Here is a 23,145-nt window from a genome sequence, read left to right as displayed (position 1 = left end):
TCTGTGTTCGAGTCCCTTCACCAGCTTGGTTGCCCTCCTTTGGACCTGTTCGAGGACCTCAATATCCTTCTTGAACTGAGGGGCCCAGAACTGAACACAGTACTCAAGGTGTGGCCTCACCAGGGCTGAGTACAGGGGCAGAATCACCTCCTTGGACCTGCTGGCCACGCTGTTCCTGATACAGGCCAGGATGCCATTGGCCTTCTTGGCCACCTGGGCACACTGCTGGCTCATGTTCAGCTTCCTGTCAATCCAGACTCCCAGGTCCCTTTCTGCCTGGCTGCTCTCCAACCACTCTGTCCCCAGTCTGTAGCGCTGCATGGGGTTGTTGTGGCCAAAGTGCAGGACCCGGCACTTGGCCTTGTTGAAGCTCATCCCATTGGAGTCCCATGTTTCTCCTGATGCAGCCTAGGGTATGGTTGGCTTCTGCTGAGCTTCTTGTCAACCATCACCCCCAAGTCTTTCTCGTCAGAGTGGTTTTAAACCGAGCCTCCATCCAACCTGTGTTTGTGTTTGGGATTGGCCTGACCCAGGGCACAGAACTTTGCGCTTCTTGGACTTCACACAGGTTGCATGAGTCCACCTCTCAGCTGGCGCTCGGCAAGAGGTGTTCCGACTCGATCCGAGTTGCTGAAGCAGCCTGACAAATAAACCGGGGAAAGCACAGCAGGGAGTTCAAGTTTCGGAAAGCTTTCCTGGTAGCATAAACCCCACACATAACAGGTAGGAGTGTGAAGGCTGATTTTAGCAGGCTTCCCTATTCTGGGAAATGCCCCGAGGTGGCACTGCTGCCTTGCAGCAGCGCAGGAATACACCTGACCCAAACATCCAAAAAACCTCACCAGGCCGCATCGCCCTCCCCGGGCAGCCGCCGCACGAACGTGCGGGGAGGGCGGTGCGGCCGCCATCAAACCCCGCCGCAGTCCCGCCTCCCTCTCACAGCGGCCGAGGCGGCGGTGAGGATGGCGGCGGCGTCCGGACGGGGTCGGGTGCTCTGCCTCTTCGATGTGGACGGGACCCTGACTCCGGCTCGGCAGGTAGCGAAGCAGAGGGTGTGGGGGGACAGGCATGGAGGGGGTGTGCGTGTAGGGGAAGGGGGGTAAGGTCAGCATGGCGGAGCCCGTGTGTGCCGTCCGTCCACACACCACCCCCCGGCTGCCGGCTTCAAGCGCTGCTTCTTCCTCCCCCTCCTCCAGAAAATCGAGCCGGAGGTGGACGCGTTCCTGAGGGAGCTGCGGGAGAGGGTGCACATCGGCGTGGTGGGAGGCTCCGACTACGCCAAAATAGCCGAGCAGCTGGGGGAAGGGGATGAAGGTGAGGTGCGGGTGACGAGGGTTGCCCCCTACAATCCTCCCTGGCGAGGCTCCCTGTGTCCTAAAGCTGACCCACACACCCCCCTCAGCCTGCCCTTGGGGCAGCTGGGCCAGCCCGGGTTCGGCCCCTTCTCCCTCTGCGGAGAGCAGGCAGGGATGCTCCATCCAGCCCACGCTGCCGGCTCCAGCGTTTGGTTCCTGAGAGCTTTATCTGGGCTCTGACAGCTCCTCCCTTTCACCCCACAGCAGGCGAGGGCAAATTTCGCAGCCCCCCTGCTGCTCCGTGGTGGGGTCTACAGGAACGGGGTGGTTCTGATCATGTTCGAGACAGGGACACGGAGGTAGAGGAAGGAGCGGGAGGGCGAGGGGGCTGCCCCCGTTGCCTCCGCCGTGTTTTCCCTATCCGGCATGGATGCCAAGCGCCGCTGGGCTCCCAGCTCTGCCCCCTTAGCTGAGGGAAGCCGAGGAATTCCCGGCTATAGGGCTGGCTGCTGAGTTGGCAACGCGGTGTGTCCGGGCTGTGGAGAAGCTGCAGTTAGGTAACCACTCGCATCATGGCCCCAGCACCCTGGCAGTGGGGAGGGAGGAGAGAGAGAGCAGGGTAGCACGCACGTGGTTGAAAGCCTGACATTTTGGAGCCCTTATCTTTGTCCCGCCACTGATTTCAGTCCGTGACCTCGATCAGGTCATTTCCCCCCCTCCTTGCGTGCGTCAGCTCCCCACCTGTGAGCAGAAGATAATCTGCTTGACCACTTTGCAGAGAGCAGGGAGGATCAGTGGCGCTCTGTGGAGTACAGGGGAGGTGGAAAGCACAGTACTAAGGATCTGGGAGGATGGCTCACTCCATCCTGAGCCCAGACCTTTTGGCCCCTTTTCCCAGGCAGTACTCATGTTTACTCTTTTACTTCCTCCCCCCTCAGTCATCGACAAGTTTGACTACGTCTTTGCAGAGAATGGCACAGTGCAGTACAAGAATGGGCAGCTGATCTCCAAGCAGGTAGGTCCAGCTCTCCCTACAGCCATGCCTCTCCTTTCCCATGCTCTGGGTGCTGTGGGGAGCAGCACCTGGCCCTGGGCAAATGGCCATCCTCCCCAAATGCCAGACCCAAATGTGCCTCTCCTCCAGGTTATGTCTTCAGGTGGGCTCCAAGGAGGTCAGGCATTTTCTTCACTCTCCCTTCTCCTCCTGCAGGCCATTCAGGACCACTTAGGGGAAGAGCTGCTGCAGGATCTTATCAACTTCTGTCTCAACTACATGGCACTTCTGAAGCTGCCCAAGAAACGGTAAAGTCCCAAGCCTGTGCAAATGACAGTCATATCCCTGATTTCTAGGGATCTCTGAGCTCCAGGGCTCTCCTAAGAACAGATGAGCCACTGACCTTATCTTGATCCAGGTTTTATCTTAGTCCTGTGTAGGATTACTGTCCCAGCAAGCTGGGCACTGTGGGCAAATAACAGAGGTGGATATTTGTTCTGGAGAGTCTGAACTATTTTTTAGTGTTATGCCTGTTCCTTTGCCCCTTGGATTTTTTTCCCTAGAGAGCAGGGTACATCCTCTGCATGCATCTCATTTAGGACAATGGTACCAGCTTGTTACTGGTCAGGGCATCAGGCATCTCTGGTCCTATGAGTTTCCAAACAGACAAACAATGGCTCTTAAGTTAGAAAGTGCAGTGCCTTGAGCACACAGTTTCACACTGTTTCTAACTGGGTGTTGCTCAGCATCACTGCTCATAGGGCTGGCCCTGCTCTTTCCCTAACTGTGTTCCTGTCTGCTTCCCCACATGAGATTCAGCAGCTGTGAGTTGGTTGGGCACACCTCCTCTGAAGGAAGACTAGGACACTGCCAGGAAAGGAAAAGGTAGTTTCCCATTGGATCAGCTCACCCTATTGCCACAGAAAGAAGAGAGAGGGAACACATGTCATGAAGGTGGAAAGGCAGAGCAGAAGAACCTCTTTCAGAGGCAGCCTGCAGTTAAACCAGCCTAGGTGCAGTGTCAAACCATCCCTTAGACCATGGTTTTACAAATGCTTGAAACCAGCATGAGCCAGGCATGTTGCTGACAGCAGTGGCTCTGCCTTCACCCCAGCTGGTTTGTTCCTGCTCTTCCCTTGTGTTTGCATGGTGAACCCTACCCGAGCTCTCTGGTCAAAATTAATCTGTTAAAAGTTACTAAGCTGTGATCCAGAATAGCTGCTGGATGTGTCACCACGTGGCAACAGGATGACCAGTGAGAGGGCCCAGGGTAGCTCCTTGCAGCAGGACTGCCAACTGAACACATCCCCAAAAACATGGGCTGAGACACACAACCCCCCAAGGCTGTTTGGTTGCCTCATTGCTCTCTGGTTGCCCAACAGCCTGGCAAAATTTCATCTCCCAAGCGTCCCTGTGGATTTAAGCTTATGGAATGTGTAGCAAACCAAGGACTTTAACCCATATCCTCCAAGTCTTGACCTAGACCATGACTCACCAAAGCCTTGGTGCTGCAGAGATGCAGCTTGCAGGCTGCAAGAACGGCTGCCTCTGTGTCCATTCCCCATGATGTTCTTCCTTATGTTACCAGACAGGAGGTAGAAAGTTTTTCCCCCAACTCAGAATGGTAAGCACTCTATCACAGAAGAGCAGCAGGACATCAGAGGGTTAATGAGCTCAGGGCTTGCTGGCTGGACTGGGAGGTCCCTTCTCCAGCTAGGTTTCCACTAGAGTTGCAGACTGCCAGGGCTGCTGTCCCCTGTTTTTTCTGCCCCACCAGTGCTGACCTCTGACCCCCTGGTGAGCTGTTACAAATTGATAAGCAAACAGAACTGGCTGGGTTTGCAGCAAAAAGAAGGGAGAAGTTTTCTGCTGGATTAGTACTTTGAACCACCCCCCTTCAGGAAGCAGCAGAGCGTCAATCCCTGTGCAAGATGAGAGTGGCAGCAGGAACTGGGTCCTGGCTGTGCAGACTTAGATAATGAGTTGCAGTCAAAGGTGCAGGGGTCAAACAGAAGATACAAAGGCCTTGCAAGTTCTACAAGGCAGTCCTGATTTGTGTTCCACAGGGTGGTCCTGACTGCTGATCAGCCTGCTGCTGGAAATCAGCAGCAAGTTACCCTGACCTGTTCCATCCCACTGTCCTAAGGTACTGTCAGCTTCACCCAGTCCACCTAATGTTCCTTAAAAGCCTTCAGGGGTGGAGGAGATGCTACAAGCTAGCCAGAAGGTTGGTCCAGTCCAGTCAATAGCTGTTGTTGCAGTTATTATATTAGAATATTTTTCTTATCTCACCTAAACGCATTGCTTCCAGCCTGACCCTAGGGTGCAAAGGAACTGTTTCTTCCTCTTCTCTTACAGTTTCTTTTTTTAAAACTGTGATCTCCTTGGAGACCTTAGGCAGTTATTGATGCCTAGTCTCTGGCTGGTGTGAGGTACCCATGAACGGGCATAGCTTCTCTCCTCCTGCGTATCCCTGCAGAGACCGCATGCCTCACTGAGCATCTGTTCCCCTGGAAAGATCTGTTTTTCTCTCCCTGCCTCGGTAACCTTGTGCCCTTGCCCACCCACAGAGGAACCTTCATAGAGTTTCGTAATGGGATGCTGAACATCTCCCCCATCGGGCGAAGCTGCACACCAGAGGAGAGAATCGAGTTCTCCGAGCTGGACAAGGTAGACAGGCCAGACTTTGGCTGATTTGCAGATCTTTGCTGGAGGTCAGACCACTGCAGATCTCAGGTCTGACCTCCTTCCCTTCACCCTGAGGAGAAAGGAGCCCAGCTCCGAGCTGTGCACCGGGTCAGCACATGCAGCACAATGGAGACAGGGCTGGGGGTCAGAAAACCCAAGGAGAGACTCAGGGGAGTGGATGAATTTGACTTAATTGGAGACCACCAATGCAATGGAGTGGCCAGCAAGATTCCTTGTGCTGTGGGAGATCCCCAGGGAATAAGGCACTTACTTAACAGGGTGTTTCCTCTTCTACAGTAAGCAAAGATGGCCCAGCAGCTGCCTTCTCTCTCCCAGCCCCAACAGAACTGGAACTAATGGGCTTTTCAGACTGGGAGGGCTGTGGTGGATCTGCTGGGCACACCTCTGGAGTGTTTGGCTTGTGTTCACAGCAGTTGCTGCCTGGGGGAGCTTTCTTGGGGTTAAAGGATCAGTCAGGCTTTGCAAGACTTTTTAAGCAAAGCTGGAGACTTTGGTATATGAACTGGGCTTCTGGGAAACTGAAGGAGGTGGGAAGGGAGCAGAGCAATAAGCCAGAGTTGCCCAGTGGACACCAGCTTACGGTGGATTCTGTCAACATCTCGTTATTCAAATCCTCTTTCCTTCCCTTTCCTCCTTCTCCTCTGCAGAAAGAGCGGATCCGGGAGAAGTTTGTGGCAGCCTTGCAGAGGGAGTTTGCTGGCAAAGGCCTGCGTTTCTCTCGAGGTGAGCAGAGGGGGCTTCCCTGGCTTTGCCTTGACTGCTTTATTGTCTTTCCTATAAAACGCTGGGAAGGAGAGCATGAAACATGGCTGTTCCCTCTAGAGGCATGGAGACCCCTGGAAGAGCACAAGGAGCTTCTAGTCTTGGAAAGCAGCTGCAGGGATGTCATGTTCATATCTGTGGCAGGGTGACAGCAGAGAAAAAACCATGCTGCAAATTTGCCTCCTTGGGAGTCAGCCAGCCAGGTTTCTGTTTCAAGATGTTATCAATGACTTAATTTCAGTTAGTTCTGGAAAGCCCACCCTTGCCCAGAAGGTCTGTTCTGGCTCAAGCATCAGCAAGAGTGGCCAGCAGAGTTCCAGGCACACACACTCTTCTCCAGGAATGAAATGGGACCCTCATTCAGCTCTGGGTTTTTTGGGGGAGAGCTGGCTGCAAAGGAAACATCTTAGTGGAGAAAGATGCAGAAATGCAAGGAGGTTGCAGCTCCATGCCATGGGCTTTTGCAGGGCCACTTCTCGCGGTGGCTCCTAAAGCCAGCTTACTGAAGATGAGGAATCAAAGGAGAAGCTTGAGCAAGCCTGGGAGCCTGTCCAGGATGTGGAGAAAAATGAGGGTGTGTGGAAAATTGGTGGGGCTGTGGCTGGAAGAAGACCCTCAGAAGATGCTCTGCAGATCAGAAGGGTATGTGTGAGATAAGACAGTGTTGTGTGGCAGTCGAGCCAAAGGGCAAGGGGATGATGAGGTTGAGAGGTGGCAGGTGACCCTACTCTTGCACCCAGCATGGGTCAGTACCGAGGGTCTGGTTCTCCACGTGCTTTCCTCCTAGGAGCCTCCCCTTGCCTTCAGAGTCCTTCCAGGGGCATCCTGTGCAGCCCACAGCACTGGTACGTGCTGTTTGTCACAGCAGAGAAAGACAAGGTCCCCACTGCTCTGTCCACTCAGGCAGGGGGGACAAAAGCAAAACAATGTGCCTTTCTCCTCTGATTTTGGGAAGCCGCCATGAAGAGCCCATTGCATAAAAGCATAAAAGCAAGGGGAGCTGTGGGCCCCCTGCTCCTCCACAAAGAAAATGTGGAGTGTCTCAGGTCAGGCATCCAAAACCAGGGACACGCAGAAATGGGACTCTTGCGCCAAGCTGTCTCTGTGTGCCTTGTCCCAGGCTGTGGAGGACACAAACCCAGAGGTGGGAGATCTCCCTGCAGCCCACCAGACCTGTGCTCTGTCTTGGTGAGCGACAGTGCTGGTTGTCCTCCATACCATCTCTTCTCCCTTTGTTTTTCTACCCTCTCCAGCTGACATCAGGAGCTCTTTCTTGCTGCCTGGCTCTGTTTAAAAAGCTAGAACACAGCAAAATGCATCATTTTTCACTAGTAAAGGGCTTTGGGTACACACTCAGGAGGATTTTAATGAAGGCAGCCAAGTTGCTCTGATGCTCCTCCTGTGGTGCTGACTCCTGCTGCCAGCCTGGGGCATTTCTGTCCTGAGCTCATAGGGTAATTGCTTCTGTTCCTGTCAAAGTGCCCTGCCTGGGGCATCCATTCTGGTAGTGAACCCTCTGCCCTGAGCTGGACACACAGGCTTCATCCCTGGCTCCTCGGGCTCCAAGGAGGCTTGGTTTGGGAATCCCAAATCAATGGGGGCACCTCAGGCAGGCAGGGAAGAGAGGAGAATGCCATCAGGACATGGAATGAACATCCCTGAGCTGTGCCGTGTGTGGGGTTTGCTTTGTGTGGGCAGGGTGCTGGGAGCTCCTGGTCCATGTAGGGTTAAGGAGTGTCAGAGCAGTGACTGCAAAAGGGTCATTGATGTCCAGATGTTCAGAGTCCATGTAGGAGCCTAGGAAAAAGACCTGTGCCAGTCTCTGGGGGCATTGTGCTGTGCTGGGACAGAGAAGGTGCTGATGCTATCTGCAAGGTGTGACTCTGGATGTCCCCCAGCAGACACATTTCTTGGGACTTCCCACCCCAGCATCTCCCACTACAGCCCACTGGCTACTGCCTGCCTGCCTGCAGCCAGGGGAGCTGTGCTGATGTCACCCCAGCCTTGCTGATGTCACTCCAGCCTGTTGCCATAGGAACAGCATCTGCCACTGTCCTAGCCACATGCCATAGATGCACACCAAAGCAGAGCTGGTGCCTGGCTGCTGTTTGCAGGGGGACTCCCTGCACATGTCCATCCCTTCTCACTCCTTCTGCCTGTCCCATGGTGGGTGAACACCCTGCTGGCTCCCACCAGCATTGCCTGATGCCCCCCCTTCTGCTGACAGGTGGCATGATCAGCTTTGATGTCTTCCCAGAGGGCTGGGACAAGCGATACTGTCTCAACGTACTTGACGACGAGAGATTTGACACCATCCACTTCTTTGGGAATGAGACAACCCCTGTGAGTATGTCCCACTTGCCCCACATGGGGCCACTTTCTCTCCTGCATGGAGTGCTCCATCACAGGTCCCAACACAAACCTCCAGCAGGTTCAGGGGGAGAGATGCTCTAATGGAGCACATATTTGAGGTAGTCTTGTGATGGCAGCAGGACTGCTGGGTCATGGGGAAATCTCCCTGGATTCACTGTGCTGGCAAGCAGGTTCACCTTAGCGTCACTTTCATCCCTCAGCACCCTCAGCATTGGGGCAGCCACTCCTGGGGCCCACAAGACCCAAAACATGATCCGCCATCACTTAGGAGAGGACTTCTCAACAGCAGGAACATCTTTGCCTTCCGTTTTGAGCAGTGGGGGATGATATTTCCTTGTTGCTGTAGACCAGCTTGAACATCCAGTTGGCTCTTTCCAGATGATGGCAACCTCTGCCCCCCCAAACAGGCCCACCCCACCTTCTGCTATCCCCTCCATTGGCAGAACAAGAGTTAACACAATCTATTAGACAAGCTTTGCTGTTCTAGGATCTTCTCCATCCTTTCTGCTCCTCCCCTGGCACTGAAGAGGAGAGGCAAGAGAGAGGGAGCAGGGCTCCCAGCCCAGCCTCTTCTGTCTCCCTGGGCCAGCAAAACCCTGACAGCCTCTTCCCAGCAGATCCCTGCTAGCCTAGCCGCTGGCTCCCACCCCAGCTCCTCACAGGACAGACCAAGATGCAGATTAATGGATGATGATGTGCTGTCCAGCCCTGGTAATATTTACCCTATTTTCTTCTCCCCTGCAGGGAGGGAACGATTATGAAATCTATGATGATCCCCGCACGGTGGGACACAGTGTTCAGTCTCCCCAGGACACGGTCCAGCGATGCCGTGAAATCTTCTTTCCAGAGAGAGCAAATGAGTGCTGACTTCCAGGTCCCCACAGCCCTGCCCTGACCCCACCCTCTATCCCCTCCGTCAGGAAAAGCACCTTCATTTGAGGAATTTGCTCAGGGTAGACAGAAAAAAAAAACGCTTTCCAGAGCTGGTCAGGAGGTGGCACGGGAGTGCTGGTGGGTGTGCAGGAAAGGACCTTTGCTGAGCAGTTCTGCAGCACTCCACATCTACAGCTGGGGCTCCTGGGACCAGACCCTCCCCTTACCTCTGGCAAAGCTTCTCTCCAGACAGTTCATGCTCTGGTGGGCAGCAATGCAGATGTTTTTATGGTCAGAAAGCATTGGAAAGGGCCGGTCACAGTCCTGTGTATGTCCCTCCCCTCTTCTTTTTCACTCCAGTCCTTGTAACACTTCTGCACGACGAAACATGTGCCTCACTTTTCTCACTTGCCCCTTGGCTGGGGATGGTGGGGCTGCTGAGGCTGCAGGGCACTCTCAGCAGAGCTACTTCAGAGCAAGAGACCAGGAAGGCTCTTTGCTCCAAGAGCGTGGTAGGAAGGAGCAGCTGCACCCCTGGTGTGTAGGCAGCATTGTGCATCCTAAGGGAGAGAGGATCACCGTGTTCTTCACCTTGGTGCCACAGCATGCCAGTCCCTATAGATGACCTGGGAATTACATCTTTAAAATTAGTCTACTCCTACTCTAAGGTTTGCTCAGTTGCGTGAAGAAACTGATTCCCTCTTTAGCTTATCCCCCTCCCCCCCCAAAAAAAAAAGAAAGGTTGTCGAGTCAGATCATGCCTGCCACGGCTGGAGGACCCCACATGTCCCTTCCTTCTCAGTACTCAGATTTTCTTAATGCTGCTAGAGATATTTTCAGAGAGGGCAAACACAGCCCAGACCTGGTTTCTAAAGCCCACAGAGGTACTCACTCTACAGTGCTCTCCAAGCTTGCTTTTCCTCCACATTTCATCCCACACACTTGATTTATGTGCTCACCTTTCGGGATGCCAGTTCAGTGCAGCTACCACGTGTCATCCTGTTCCTCTTTTCCTGGTTTTTCATGCGTTGCAAAATTACATCTCTCCTTTGGACCTTGATCTCCTCCCTCACATTGTCCCCTCATTCCTGGCCATTTTGCTGGGGTGTATGACCACACCAGCAATGCTAGTTACAACTCTGTAATCAAGAGGAGTTCCGGGATCACCTCCAGGGAGATGTCCTGCACGCATGGTCTGGTGTTTGTGGACCTGGTGGGTGCCAGAGGTTCCTGCAAAAATCCCACTTAGGTGTCCCTCTGAGTCTTTCTTAGCACATCCCTGCTGATGTGGCCCTGCCCCATCTCTTGGTCTAATCTTTCTCCTTTTTCTCCTGTTCCCACTTCCTTTGCCATTGCTCTCCATCTTCCACCTAGCTGCTGGACTGCAGAGAGAAGTTTCTTAGCTGGCTACTGCCACTTAACCAAGGGGCCAGGTTCCTCAGGGGAGATGCATTGGTGCTTTTAGACACAGGGCAGGGCTCCCACGGGTCCCATTGCCACGGGTAAAGTCCTGAGTGGACCTTGGCACTGCTGCCAGGCTGCACATGCAGGAGCAGGGACGCTGCTTTACCAGCACTGGTTGGGTGCTGCCTCTTTCACCTGACTGCACCTTTAACTCTACAACACGTCAGGTCTGTAACACATCACATTTGCATGAATGCAGCCATCAGCCCCAGCATCCAGAAATCCCCAGCAAATGCACAAATTCCTCTGTCTACCCAGAGAAGACTTCTGCTTGGGGAAAGAGGACCTGTTGGGGAAGCCAACACAGGGCACTTCTTTTGGCCCTCCACTGCAAGCTACATAGAGGAATTGTGTGTTTTGTGGTTCTTCCTTCACTGTTTCACTGTGGATCATGTTACGTGTGAGTTTTTGGAGTTTATTTTTCCTATAAGCCTCTACCAGCAGGATCTCTAGCGAGCTTGGGGTGAATGCGGAGCAGGGCCTGGCCAGTGGTGGCCTTAGGGCCTGAAATGCCTTGCATATTTGAAGGGAAGGGAAGTCTCTGGCCAAGGCTGCTCTGTATGGCAGTGTGTCCCTTGCTCAGGGTGGGGAGAGTTGCAGGGTGAGCAGAGAAGAGGCAGAGTGGACCTTTGAGGCACCAAGCCATCTCTTTCTCTGCTCAGGAGCTCACGCGTGCATATGGTAGGATCAAGTTCCGGAACCTTCCCTGTTCCTGTCTGTCTTATACCATGCTTGTCCTAGTTGAGGGCACCTCCAACCATTAGACCCTGTCCTGCTGGAGGATGAGGAGGGTGGCATCAGAAGTGGCTGGGACAGCCTCAGAGCCACAGAATGGTTGAAGCTGAAGGAATGTCTGGAGGTCATCTGGGCCACCTTCCTGCTCAAGCAGGACCACCGAGTGCCCTGGCTGCCTGCCCTGTGTTTTTGCAGGCCGGGATGAAGTGGGAGCATTACACCTAGGGGAGGGTGCATGCTTGTCCCCAAGACCTCTTTGCCATGATGCTCCTGTCCTGGTTGGTGCCCACAGTGTGAGTGGGGTTTTCTCCTCGTGTATGTGTGAGCAAGCAGATGTGAGACCCATTTTGGGGACTGTCTTGCCATATGGCTCCAGATCTGTGCAAGACAGGTGGCTCCTGTCTGGTACCAACTGTTAAATGTGAAATATATTTAAATACACATATATGTATATTAAAAAAAAAAAAAGCTACAACATGAGATTTGGTGACAAGTGTGGGCTTTGTGCCAGGCTCTGCTGGGGTGACACCCAGTCAGAAGGTCACACTTTGAAATCCCTGCAGTAGTAGGGGACCAGACCTGGCCCCTGTCACTCCTCCTGGTGGGCAGCAGTGTTCCATCTCAGGCTCCAGGTCTGCTCCTCCCAAGCAAGGCTGGAGCACTTTGGGACCTCCCAGGAAATGCTGTCTGGAGGTGGATGAGTCCCTCCTCCCATCTGGATAAATTTCTGGACCCTCCAGGTGCTTTAACTGGGAGAGCCACCAGCATCTCCACTGCTACAGCACAGAGAGACAAAGTGCCATGATGGACAGGGCTCAGGGGAAAGTCACTTTTAATGGTTTATTGCCAATGTTACAAAGGTTGACACAGGGTCAGACAGTGGGAACCACACTGGAGTTGTAAAAACACCAACAAGTCTACAGTTTTAGTTTATTTCCAAAAAAAAAAAAAAAAAAAAAAAAAAAAGAGAGGAAAAGAAAGGAAAAAAGGAATCAAAGTTTGCCTTGGCCAAGCTGACTGTGTGTCCCGGGATGCCTGGGGCCTGAGCCAGCATCACTGTGGCCCCTTGGTGAGCCGGGCTGTGTGTTGGCAGTGAGATGGGCTGCAGGGTCCCAGGAGAGTTCCCATGCCTGCCTGGTGGTCCTCCCAGATCCCCAGGGCCTCAGCTGTCCCATGTAGCACCAGACTTGGCCTGCTCCTCTCCCCACTTAGGGAGGAACGCTGTCCCCACCGCAGCATCGGCAGCAAGAAAGGTGGAAAATGTCCCTCCCCAGTGCAGAGGAGGAACAGCAGCTCTGGCAGCTCCCACCAAGCAGGTTCCCAGGGAGCTGGATGTTGCCTCCTGCCCTGCCCAGGAGGACAGCTGGCAACCTGCTGTCCTCAACTCAGCTTTGAAATAAATCCTTTAAGATGCTGGTAATTCCTGGAATGTCATCACAAGCAAAGTTGCCCTGGAGTCAGCTCAGGCCCAACCCTGGTGCACACCATTCCCATCCCACCACCCTCTGCCTCACCTCTCCCGGGGCCACAGGAGCCCACTGGGCCAGGGGATGGTGGAGAAGACCAAAACTGAAGTTTGTGCTTTGTATATGAGACCCTGCCTACACCAGAGAGCTGGGAAGGAGGCAGCTGTGCTTGCCCCATTGCTGGAGCTACCCAGACCCCTCAGCCCCTCACCCCATGGCAAGCTATGGATGTGCACACACACACACACACACACACACACACACACACACACACACATGCACACACATGCACGCAGGAAGGGAGTCCCTAGGGGAGTGGGGGACAAGGGGAGGGGGAGGAGAAGGCGGCCATCTCCCCAAAACTAAGCACTGAGCCAAGAAAACTGCATTACTGTCCCAGAGGTGTCTGAGAGCACAAAGATGCCAAGTGCACCCCTGCCCCATGCTGGGCACCCCCAGTGCCATTCCAGCAGCAGTTTGCCCCTAATTTTTTTTTTTTTTCTTTCTGTAAGCCACTCACCTCCCCATGGCACTGCTGACCTGAGATGTTTTGATGGAGGGAGGTGGCTCAGGTGGGTGCTGTGAGCTGCCAGCAATGGGGGTGGGTCTCAGCCACCCAGTTCCTGCACAGTGATATGCCACCCCACAACCTGCCCTACTCCCCCCAGCCCCATGGCATACCCCACTGCTGTGGTGCTGCAGGCAGCAGGGACAAAGTGAGGGATCCACCTTACCAGAGCAGGTTCCAGGAGGATGAGCTGAGCCCCTCCAGCCTCCCTCCACCTCTTGCTCTCAGCACCAGAGCAGACAGGGGGCTGGAGAGCAGGACAGGTTCCCCTGCTCCTTATGGCCTCAGGGGCAAGAAGGGGGACATGGGGCTCCACTGCCCCTGGAGCTGGGGGGTGGCATGGGAGGGCTTGGCTTCCCCCATCCCCCCTTGACAGACAGTTACAAACACACACACAGAAAGGAAACCATAACCTTATAAAAGACACCGAACGCAAACGCCTGCGGGTTTGGGGGCGGCCCCGGCCCCATTGCCGCCTTGGCTCCCCCCGTGCCCCCTGTGAGTGGGCAAGCAGGCTTGTGCCATGGGGCCAAGTGGCCAGTGGCTCCTTCCTGGGCGTCTAGGAGCCAATAATCTGTCCGGACCATGTCTCATGCTTCGTGTGGGGTGCCAGGTTGGTGAGGACCACCTCCACTGCCTGGAACTTCTGGTTCTTGGGAGGGATGGGGCAGATCTTGTACGTCACCTCATCCCCCTCCACTGGGACGTACTCCCCCTCAATGCTGCAGGAGAGGAGAGGTGGTAGGGCCGGGTCCAAGAGCTGGAACCCCACCCCAGCACTAAGGAAGACACCGAACCCACCAGCTGCACCTCAGAAAAGAAAACCCACCTGTGATGAGGTAGAGGACAGGCAGAGTCCCATCCCCACCCCATGGATTCATCCACACCCCAGCCCACGGTTCTCCAGTCCCATGCTGACAGCACAGCTCCCCCAGGGTGTCCCAGCATCATGAAACCCTCAGACTTACTCTGACACATGGACGAAAATGTCCTCTGAGCCGTTCTCAGGGGTGATGAACCCGTGGCCCTGGGAGCGTGAGAACTGCTTGCAGACACCCTTGAAGATGGGGCCAGCGGAGGCACGGGCTGTCCTGCAGGAGGAAAGGGATGGAGAAACACCTCACCAGCAGCACTACAAAACCACGGCATTCCCCAGGAGACCACACAGCACCCACCCCCAGCCAGGTGGGTTTGGTGATGCCAGGCACCACGCTGGCCAGAGATGTGTGATGTGCACCAGGCATAAAGAGTTTCGCAGGTGCTGCCGGCGGGTCTCTGCTGAGCTCAGTGCCAAGCCCCATGTGCTGGGTACTTACGCCGAGTAGGTCCTGGTCCTTTTGGTGGGGAGGGGGCTGGGCAGATCCCGCAGCAGGAGGTTGCCCCGCTCCCAGATGCGGCTGCCCTCCCGCTGGAATGGGAAGGTGGGCCACACGGGTGACTTGGGGGAGTGCAGGGGTGGTACTGCTGGTGGGGCATTGGGGTCCGACGACATCGTGGGGCCGGTGGGCTCCTCCATTTTGGGGCTGGGTGGGTGGGCAAGCAGCAGAAGGAAGGGTGCCCCGGTGCCTGGGTCTGCTGCCTGTGACCTGGGGAACAAAGAGGAGGGGTGGTTACATTCCCCCAGGGAGGACTTTTGACAAGGGGTGGTTTGCTGTTGGAAATTGTCCCCTCTGTTCCTAGCCCCAGGACTGTGTGGGCAAGCAGTGTGCCACCGGCCTTCGGTACTGTGCACCAAACCCTTGCACTGGGAATTGCCCTAGTAAGCCTGTCCTGTCTTGGAGCAACCAGGGATGTTCCAGGAAACCAGTCCCAAGGGAAGGAAAGAGCCTGTCATGTTGCTTCATCTTTTGTTCTCCAGGATAATCCCACATATTAGAGATGAAGTCACCAAAAAGCATGCCCTGGGAGAAGGAGCAGCCCAGTGTAGGCTGCCATGGGCAATGACCATTTTGGCAAGGATGCTCACACACCACCAGTACCTCTGGTTCCTCAGCTTCTGAGATCTCCCCCCATCCCGAGATTTCTGCAAAAAGGGTAAAAGAAAAAGGCTAAGACAAGAGGTCGGTCAAGACCAGCAGTCTGAGGTCTCTCCACAGCTGGAGGCTGCCTCAGTGCTATGGGATTTAGAACCCAACCCCAGCCCAACCAAGGGCTCACTGCCTGCCTGGAAATGTCACAACAAGGAAGGGACATGAGGAGGCCGTCCGGGGGCACCAGGAGCACACACAGCTCTCCAGCACCTCAGTCAAGCCATGACACAAGCATGACCTCCTGGCTGCCATCACTGGGCTCCAGTTTTGCCTGGCATCACACAGTTTGAAAGGAGTTAAAGCCCCAAGGGGCAAAACCCCATCAACCTGACACAGCTGATACAGGTTGTGCAAGACCTGGCAGTGGACCCTGGTGGCCTGGGTTCCTGCCAGAGAGCAGGGGATGGAGCAAGTGTGGGCAATGCTGTCCTCACTCAACCATCCTGAGCATGAAACTGAGGAGGAGGAGTTGTGCATTTTAAAGCCCCTGAGAAAGATGTTCTGGTGCATGATCAGCACCATAGCCACTTGCTCCAAAAGCCTTTTCCCTGCCAATGTCTCCTCACATCAATCCTTGTGTTCAGCACTGAGTGTCTCTGTCTTGGCACCAAGAAGCCCCACGCCAGGGTCTGCTTGTGGTCATCGCTCTTTGGGGCTGCTGGCTGTAGGACTCACCTGTTTCCAGAACCCCTGGGGCTTGGGGGCTTCCCCATCACCCTGAGCTGAGGATGCCAATACCCACAGACCCCTTCCCTGCCATCCCCTCCAGTCTTTCCCACCCCACTGGGGTGTGCAGCATCACTGGGACTATACCTGCACATGCTGGGAAACCCGGAGAATATTTAATTTGGTTTCTGACTCATCCTCAGCCCTTGAGATGTGGAGGCCCTGGGGGGATGTGAGAAAGGGGGTCACCTCTGCTCCCAAATTAGCAGGCAGCAAGGACATAAGAAAAGGTTTCTAGAGCAGCTGAAGTTTTGGGGGAGGGACCAGGCAACTCCCGTTCCCCTCCCCCAACTCCCCTTCTTCTCCTGCCACAGGGTCTGCCTGTTTCTAAGCCCTGACCCCTGCCAGTCCCACTTTGGTGCCCATCCACATGCTACTTGTTTCTTAACCACTGCCCCCTCTCTGAAGACCTGCAAAGCTTCACCCTGAGGTCCAGGCAGCAGAGACCATGCTATGGTCCCACCCCAAGGCAGAAGCCACCATTTTTCTCCTGTCCTCCAAGATAACTTCCAGCTGTGTTTGCAACCCCCTCCAAAACATCTCTCCCCTCTGCACCAAATCTTTCAGGAGCTTCAGGAGCTTCTCTCTGCCATCAAATAACTAGAGTGCATGTGCCTACTGTCTGCTCCATGACCCAACCCCACACTGGGGCTGCCAGGCTCAGCATCTCCTGCTCCATACTCTGGCTCAGCATCTCTTTTCCCCATGCCCTGGCTCAGCATCTGTCTCCCTTTCCCAGGCTCAGCACCTCCTTCCCCTTTGGCTGGGTTCACCACCTCCTTTCCCCATGTCCAAACTCAGTATCTCCCATGCCTGAGGAGCTCAGAGGGGCTCAGGAAGAACCCAAGCATAACATCCAAACGCCAGGGCAGCCACCGAGCTGCTCCTCTGCTCCCATCTGTGCCTCTCATCCAACCACCAGCCTGTGCTGGCGAGCTGCCTAGGCACTTTTGGGAAGAAAAAATTATGCGGTCCCCAAGCGTGGCTTCCCAGGAGGTGTCAGGAGTGGATCAGTGGGACAATTTGGGAGCAGCAGCCCGCACTTCTCTGCCATATCATGGAGCTGCCACTATGAAAATGGCTTCATCACGGCGCGCCTTCTCTGTGCGCACTTTCACTGATGAGTTTTCGGTTTCCCCACCAGATTAGGGACAATGGAGGGTGAATAAAGATGCTTGGAGCAAACAATTAGTATGCTGAGTGGGTTGGCTGGCACCGGGAGAAAGAGATTCCTCCAACGGGTCTGGAAAAATCAAAGTTTCACAGAGGCGAAAGAAAAACAGAAGGCAAAGGGGAAGGGGCATGCAGGAGGGGGAGCCTTTCAGGGACACAGTGCTGTGCCAGTGGATATGGAAGCAAAGTGGGGGCTTGTCCCAGGTCACCTGTGGGTCTGGCCCAGGCCAGGGTGCACAGGAAGGCTTCCTGGTTTGGGGGATGAGCACTAGTGGGGATCAGGAGCATGTTGGGCATTGCTGGGGGATGCCCAGCAGACACCTGCTCCTGAAGCCCAAAGACAGCTGTGCAGGGTGTCCTCCTAGGGCTGCCATTTGCCTCCACAAGCTGCTCTTGTCCCTCATGGGAGAATGAGCCAGGCACAACCACCCATGGGCACTTCTTGGGGACCCAGCTCCCCTTGGGGACATGGGGGAGAGCCCTGGCATGGGTGTCAGCTCACTGGGATGAGCACAGGGACAAGGCACAGAAGGGCATCCACATCCTAGGGGGTATGCAGCCCCCCAGGGCATATCCCAGAGCAGTCTGCTCTAACCAAGACATTGGATCTAACTTCTGATTGGAGTGGGGGCTGGAGCAGAGACCCCCATGCTGAGGCTGAGGCTGGATCCCATGGCCAGTAGCACTCTACCCTGCTCCAATGCCTAGCTTGAGCACCCCAAATTTGTGGGGCAGCCATGGGATCTGATGGGTGAATGCCTGGCTTTGCCAGTGCTGGTGAAGCTGAGGCTGAGAAGGAGCTTTGCCACCACAGGGGACTCTGGGGCGCCATCCTGCCTCCCTTCTCATTTAAATCCCCGCAGCAAACAAAGGGACCGAGGAAATCATACTCATTGCAAAAGGGGGCTGAGAGAAAAGGGGAGATGGGAGCACGTCCTCACCAATTTCTACTCCTGGAGAGCCAGGAAAGCCTCTCCTTTTTTCCTGTCCTTCTCCTTCTCTCCCTCTTCTCCACCCATCCTCTTCCTAGCCCTTTCTGCACATTGCAGCTTCAGCAGGTGATGAGGAGAAGGCACCCGGCGCAGGGCATCAGAGGCCTTTTCCCCTCTCCTCCACCTCCAGCAGTCATATTAATTGAGCATCTCTCCCCAGCCCAATTCTCTCCCACACCACCATGTCCTCCCCTGAATATGTGTCTACCCCATACAGCGCAGAGATCCTGAAATCCAGGTCACTTGAGGAGGCAAGCAGAGGCTGCAGCACCTCTGGCTCTGCCATGGGGCACGGGAAGTCTTTCCAGCATCACCCCACCACCACCACTGAGGGACCTCCGCTTTGCTCCTCCACATTTTCCCTCTGTGGCTTCATTCCAAAGGTTCCCCTAAGGTGACAGTCCTCCAAGCCAAGGATATGCATAAGTAGCACTCCCTGAAAGGATGCTCTTTGTAAAAAACACCTCCCACCATGTCCATTTTTCCCCCCCTCTTCAACAAGACCATCTCATACTGAAACCTCAGAGCCCTCTGGTGATGGGGTTTCCTTTGGCAGTGCCAGCCAGCTTTGCTTTTTTATTTTTTGGAGAGCGGGCTTCCAAGCTGAGCTGACAGTTGGGAGCGCTCGCAGGAAACCCGGGGCCAATTAAGGCAGACAGGCAGTAGACACATCAGCTTTTATCTCGAGATCCAAGTACCCCATTCATCACCAGCAACTGAAAGGTCTGCGGTTTATCAAATAAAATCACTGTCTCTCTCCCTCTCTTTAAAGCAATACACATTGACTTGGGTGCTGGCTGTGACCTTGTTTAACTAAACATCTTTTCAAGGTCCCCCAGAAGGGAGGAAGGAGCCTTTTGAAGAGGCACCAGCCTCTGTCTGCCACTCCCCGTTCATTAGCGGCAGCGAAGAAAAACCCCTCACGCTCCCTCTGTCAGGCAGGGGAATACATATTTAATTGGCTTAATCGCCTTCAGCGAGTCAGCCCTCCCGAGTGGCTCTTCTTTGTGCTCCTTCCCATCCACTGGGACCCCCAGGCTGCTCAGAACAGACAGACAGACGGACGAATGGACGGCTATTCCGCCGGTGGCTGTCACGCTCCAGCTTGGGACGTGACCCTTCGGCTCACCATCACCTTTATGGGCCATTTCCTTTCATGTCACTGTGTCCCTTTGCAAATCCCTGTCTCGGATGATGTCTCCCACCAGGCTGGGGCCTCCTGAGTGTCTCCCTTCTCCCTCCCCAGCTGAGAAGCCGGAGGTTATTTTCCTTTTGCTGCCTTTTCCCAGCAAGATTCTGCACTGCTGAACCTTCCCTGTCACTCACCGTCATGTTTTGTCCATCCTCTGCAACTGTCAGTGCCCCCCAGTTTAGGAGTCAGATTTGCCTCCCTGCTCCTTCCACCCCAAGCAGCAAAAAGGTCCCTGTATATCAAAGAGTCCCCATCTCTGCAGCTGCCTGCTGGCAGCCATCTCCTTACCCCATGGAGCAGGGAACTCGACATTCTGGCCTGACGCCATCCTCAGGGAGGCTGATGCCCCCCCCAGACCCACTCTGTCTAGACATGGGTTGAAACAGAGAAGAGATACACTCCTCCAGATGAAGCAATGTGTCCCCAGAGCTCGATGCAAAAAAAAAAAAATTAAAAAAAAAAAAAAAAAAAAAAAAAAAAAAAATCCCATTTTCCATCTGCTTTACACCTCCACACACTAAGGCATTTTAAAAAAACGTGGTGGCCGGCAGAGTCCTTGAATCAGCGTCCCCTGGGGCTGCTAGAAAGGGCAGGAATCAGGATGGCTCCAGACAGGGGTTACCACAAGCAGGGCCACCGCAGCACTCACCAGGTTATGTTTCTCCATCCTCCCTTCCTTGGAGGAGGCTCACAGCCTCGGTGTCTGGCAGATTTTTATAAATGCTGTCTCTGTCCAATGCTAATGAAAGCCTCTCAGCAACCCCCCTTAGCCCCCCCCCCCGCCCCCTTTTTTTTTTTCTGGTTACCAGATCACTCCGTTAAGAGTTAAATGACAAGCAAAGCAATTTCCTTGCTAACCCTGGATATTTAAAACACCTTTGCTGAGACAAATTACTACAGGAAAAATAAACCAGGTGTTTTTTTGGGGGAAGACACACTGACAGCATCCCCTCCCCAGCTAAACCAATCACACTCACAACTCCAGGGATCTTTGCTGAGATGGTCTCGCCTACAATACAGCCTGCTTAGCGCTAAAATATGAATGTCACCTTTATGGATTGATCATAAAACGCTCCCTTAGTCAATGCTGGGCTGCCCAGATCTCTGAGAGGCCATGGAGGAGGGCAAGCAGGCTGCCAGATGCAAAGGGGAAGCAAAGGAAGAAGCCATCATGGAGGCTTGATTTACCTTTATGGCATATATGCATAACCATCACTCCCAAATACCACATTTGTGGGGTTTGATTTTTTTGTTATGCTGGTGTGGATTTTAAAAATTAGAATAATGCCTATTCAAAACCTGACACGAGAGTCCTCATCTGTGCCCTTCCTTTCCCCTTTGTATATCTAACTTGCTGTCTGCAGGAATGAATAGTGCAGCCAGTCCCAAAGAAACCCCAATTCAAGCCCCCATCATTATCTGCCTGCTCAAATAAGATAGATATTTCATAGATTGCCTCCTCCCACGCACGGCGGAGAGCTGGGTCCCAGTTGATCTCAGCCCTCTGTGGCAAAGCCCCCATTATTTGCCCCCCAGCCAGACATGCAGTGCCGCTGCTACCACCCCCAGAGGAGTCATTGTTCCTGAGGCTGGTGGGGAATTACAGAACTGGAGAAGTCACACTTCACCCTCACACCTCTCTGCTGTCAAAAGGAAAAAAAAACAACAAAACCGCATCTTTGAAAGAAAAAGTCGGTGCACGAAGAATTCCTCCAGCTACAATAGCTCGGGCAAGCCGGATGGCCATTGTGCCTCCCCCGATTTACCTCCTTAGCAGTCACGGGCTCCCTGGAGCTGCGCTCCGCAAAGCATCGGTGCTCGCCGGGGCTGAACGCTCCTCCGCTGCCTTGCGAGGGGCAGCGGTCTCGCCTGCAGCCCGGCTCTGAGGGGGCTTCCTCCGGCTGCCTGCCTGCCCGCTGCCTCCTGATGGATCTGCGGTATCTGATGTGTCTATGATGTGCGCCTCGCACACACACACTCATCCGCACGCCTTCCCCTGACGTCAGGGCCAGGCCAGGGGGAGCGGGCAGGTGGGAGGGATCAGTTTGGTCTTTTCTGAGCCAGGCTTAAAGGAGCGAGGCTGTACCGGGGGCTGGAGAGGCCGAGAGCCTTCCCCGGGGGGGATGGATCAATGATGTGCATTAGTCGCGGGGCTGGATGCCAAGGGTGGGCAGTGGGATAGGGTATAGGAGGGTGGGAAAGCACCAGAGGGGGAGGTGGTGCCCAGGGGACCAGGTCTGGATGAGGACAAGTCCTGTGGGAAGAGTCAAACCTCTTCCCTGTCTCCTCGAGTCCCACTGCAGCCAATCTCCCCACCTGCCCGAGTCTGCACCCCCCGGCACCCAGAGGTGGCATTGTCACCCCGGTCACAGGGGGTGACATAAGGGACACGTGCCACTAATCCACCCCACCATCCCGTTCCCCCGGTCCAGGCTTGCAGCAGCCGCAAACCCGGGGGCTTTCCGAGGGTCTGATTCTAGCAGTGCAGTAGGCAACTCCCTGACCCTGAAAGATCTCACCAATTTTTCCTTTTGTTGGCATAACCATGCCCAGGAGAGCCCTCTCCCCTGGCAGAGACAACGTCATAACTTGGCTGGAGACTTTCTCTCTTGGGGCACGAGAGCGATGTGACAAGAACGGGAATCAATTGTTTGCTGTGTCCACTGGGGAATAGGGAGAGGAGTAACAGGGTCTAAATTGCAAGCAGCAAGATTCATGCTTGGCATTAGGAAATGCTTTCTAATGAACGGACAGTTAATTACTCAAGTAGATTGCCTGGGGAAGCACTGGAGTCTTCACCACTGGAGGTTTTTAAGAACAGGCTGGGTAGGCATCCTCTGGGGGGAATTTAGGTGCAATCAGCCTCATTTTGGAGCAGAAGGGTGGACCACACCTGCACCCTACCACACTGGTCAATGTAATTCTAGAATTAAATTTGCAAGAACTCTAAACAACTATGGCTCAGTTTCAGTGCTGCAAGGAGCTGTCACAGGTGTCTTGTGACACAGGGTGGTTGCGGGTTGCTTGTGGTTTCTTTAAAATGATTTGTAAGTCATTCTAAGTAGCTGAACGTGATGGTGACAGCTGAAGCAGTTCCACCAAAAACCCTGAGGGCTGCAGGGTGGTGTGTGAGATGTGTGGGAAGCTGCCAAGGGCACAGGGTCAGTAGACAGGACCCTGGCTGCTCTGCCTGCCTGTATCCATCCATCCATCCATCCATCCATCCATCCATCCATCCATCATCCAGGTGGGCACTGGTCTGAGGCTGTCCCAGGGGCTTTGGTAGAGGGACAGGACCACAGAGCAGTTGTGCCTCTCCTGTCAATGAACTATGGTGCAGAAAAAGGCTCTGCAGACAGAAGAGACCAGCCCATGGCAAGACCACCAAGAAGCACTGAAACCCCAAGTGCTGGTGGATTCTGCCATTTCCCATCACATTGTGGCTTTTCAAGCAGTTTTCCACAATAAATCAGGAGCCCATTCACTCCCTACAGACACCACAAGGCTTATGTCCCCAGTCTACCCTTCGAAACCTTACAAAAGAAGGGGAGGACATACCCAGCCAGTTCTCAGTCTGCACTCTCAGTTTCTCCTGAGATGGCCCATCCTCCCCTGGAAGACAGCTCTACACATCCAGACCAGGAGGGTTCCGAGCTGGAAACAGCTGGAACAGTTTGGGAGCCATGTGGTATGGGCACACCCTCTTTTTCCTCCAGTGGTCATTCAACAACTGTACACTGAATATCATAACCACCTGCTTTACCCTGCCTGACTTGTGGTGCACAAGGGTTAG

The 23,145-nt window shown here is 54.4% G+C and overlaps 2 protein-coding genes across 4 annotated transcripts; one reads left to right on the top strand and one right to left on the bottom strand.

Moving 5' to 3' along the window:
- The first annotated feature begins 634 nt into the window (after window positions 1-634).
- Window positions 635-9,746, top strand: PMM1 (phosphomannomutase 1). 3 transcript variants are annotated; one of them, XM_071732196.1, is made up of 8 exons: window positions 635-1,037; window positions 1,197-1,314; window positions 2,234-2,310; window positions 2,506-2,597; window positions 4,860-4,959; window positions 5,646-5,721; window positions 7,988-8,103; window positions 8,878-9,746. In XM_071732196.1, the coding sequence occupies exons 1-8, from the start codon at window positions 963-965 to the stop codon at window positions 8,998-9,000; spliced, it is 777 nt and encodes a 258-aa protein (XP_071588297.1). In that variant the 5' UTR covers window positions 635-962; the 3' UTR covers window positions 9,001-9,746. The 3 variants fall into 3 exon arrangements, with proteins under 3 accessions (XP_071588297.1, XP_071588279.1, XP_071588288.1); XM_071732178.1 differs by lacking the exon at window positions 1,197-1,314 and having other exon boundaries at window positions 702-1,037; window positions 2,440-2,597; XM_071732187.1 differs by lacking the exon at window positions 1,197-1,314 and having other exon boundaries at window positions 725-1,037.
- Window positions 9,747-12,020: 2,274 nt separating this feature from the next.
- CSDC2 (cold shock domain containing C2) lies at window positions 12,021-21,366 on the bottom strand. Its single transcript, XM_071732208.1, has 4 exons — window positions 21,119-21,366; window positions 14,556-14,825; window positions 14,208-14,330; window positions 12,021-13,961 (listed from the first exon to the last, which is right to left on the bottom strand). Exons 2-4 carry the CDS (start codon window positions 14,753-14,755, stop codon window positions 13,799-13,801), a joined length of 486 nt encoding a protein of 161 aa, XP_071588309.1. The 5' UTR covers window positions 14,756-14,825; window positions 21,119-21,366; the 3' UTR covers window positions 12,021-13,798.
- Window positions 21,367-23,145: the final 1,779 nt, after the last annotated feature.

The sequence above is a fragment of the Heliangelus exortis genome, chromosome 1 (genome assembly GCF_036169615.1).
Source record: "Heliangelus exortis chromosome 1, bHelExo1.hap1, whole genome shotgun sequence".
NCBI classification, from domain to species: Eukaryota; Metazoa; Chordata; class Aves; order Apodiformes; family Trochilidae; genus Heliangelus; species Heliangelus exortis.
This window is presented reverse-complemented; position numbering and strand designations above follow the sequence as displayed.

Bases quoted from the DNA above. Each gene is read 5' to 3' on its own strand.
- CSDC2 (XM_071732208.1), bottom strand. From the start codon at position 14,755: ATGGAGGAGCCCACCGGCCCCACGATGTCGTCGGACCCCAATGCCCCA. The intron at 14,331-14,555 runs GTAAGTACCCAG...TTCCTCCTGCAG, and splicing joins AGGACCAGGACCTACTCGGC to GACAGCCCGTGCCTCCGCTG. The intron at 13,962-14,207 runs GTAAGTCTGAGG...CCTCTCCTGCAG, and splicing joins ATTTTCGTCCATGTGTCAGA to CATTGAGGGGGAGTACGTCC.
- PMM1 (XM_071732178.1), top strand. From the start codon at position 770: ATGCCCCGAGGTGGCACTGCTGCCTTGCAGCAGCGCAGGAATACACCT. The intron at 2,598-4,859 runs GTAAAGTCCCAA...GCCCACCCACAG, and splicing joins CTGAAGCTGCCCAAGAAACG to AGGAACCTTCATAGAGTTTC. The intron at 8,104-8,877 runs GTGAGTATGTCC...TCTCCCCTGCAG, and splicing joins TTGGGAATGAGACAACCCCT to GGAGGGAACGATTATGAAAT.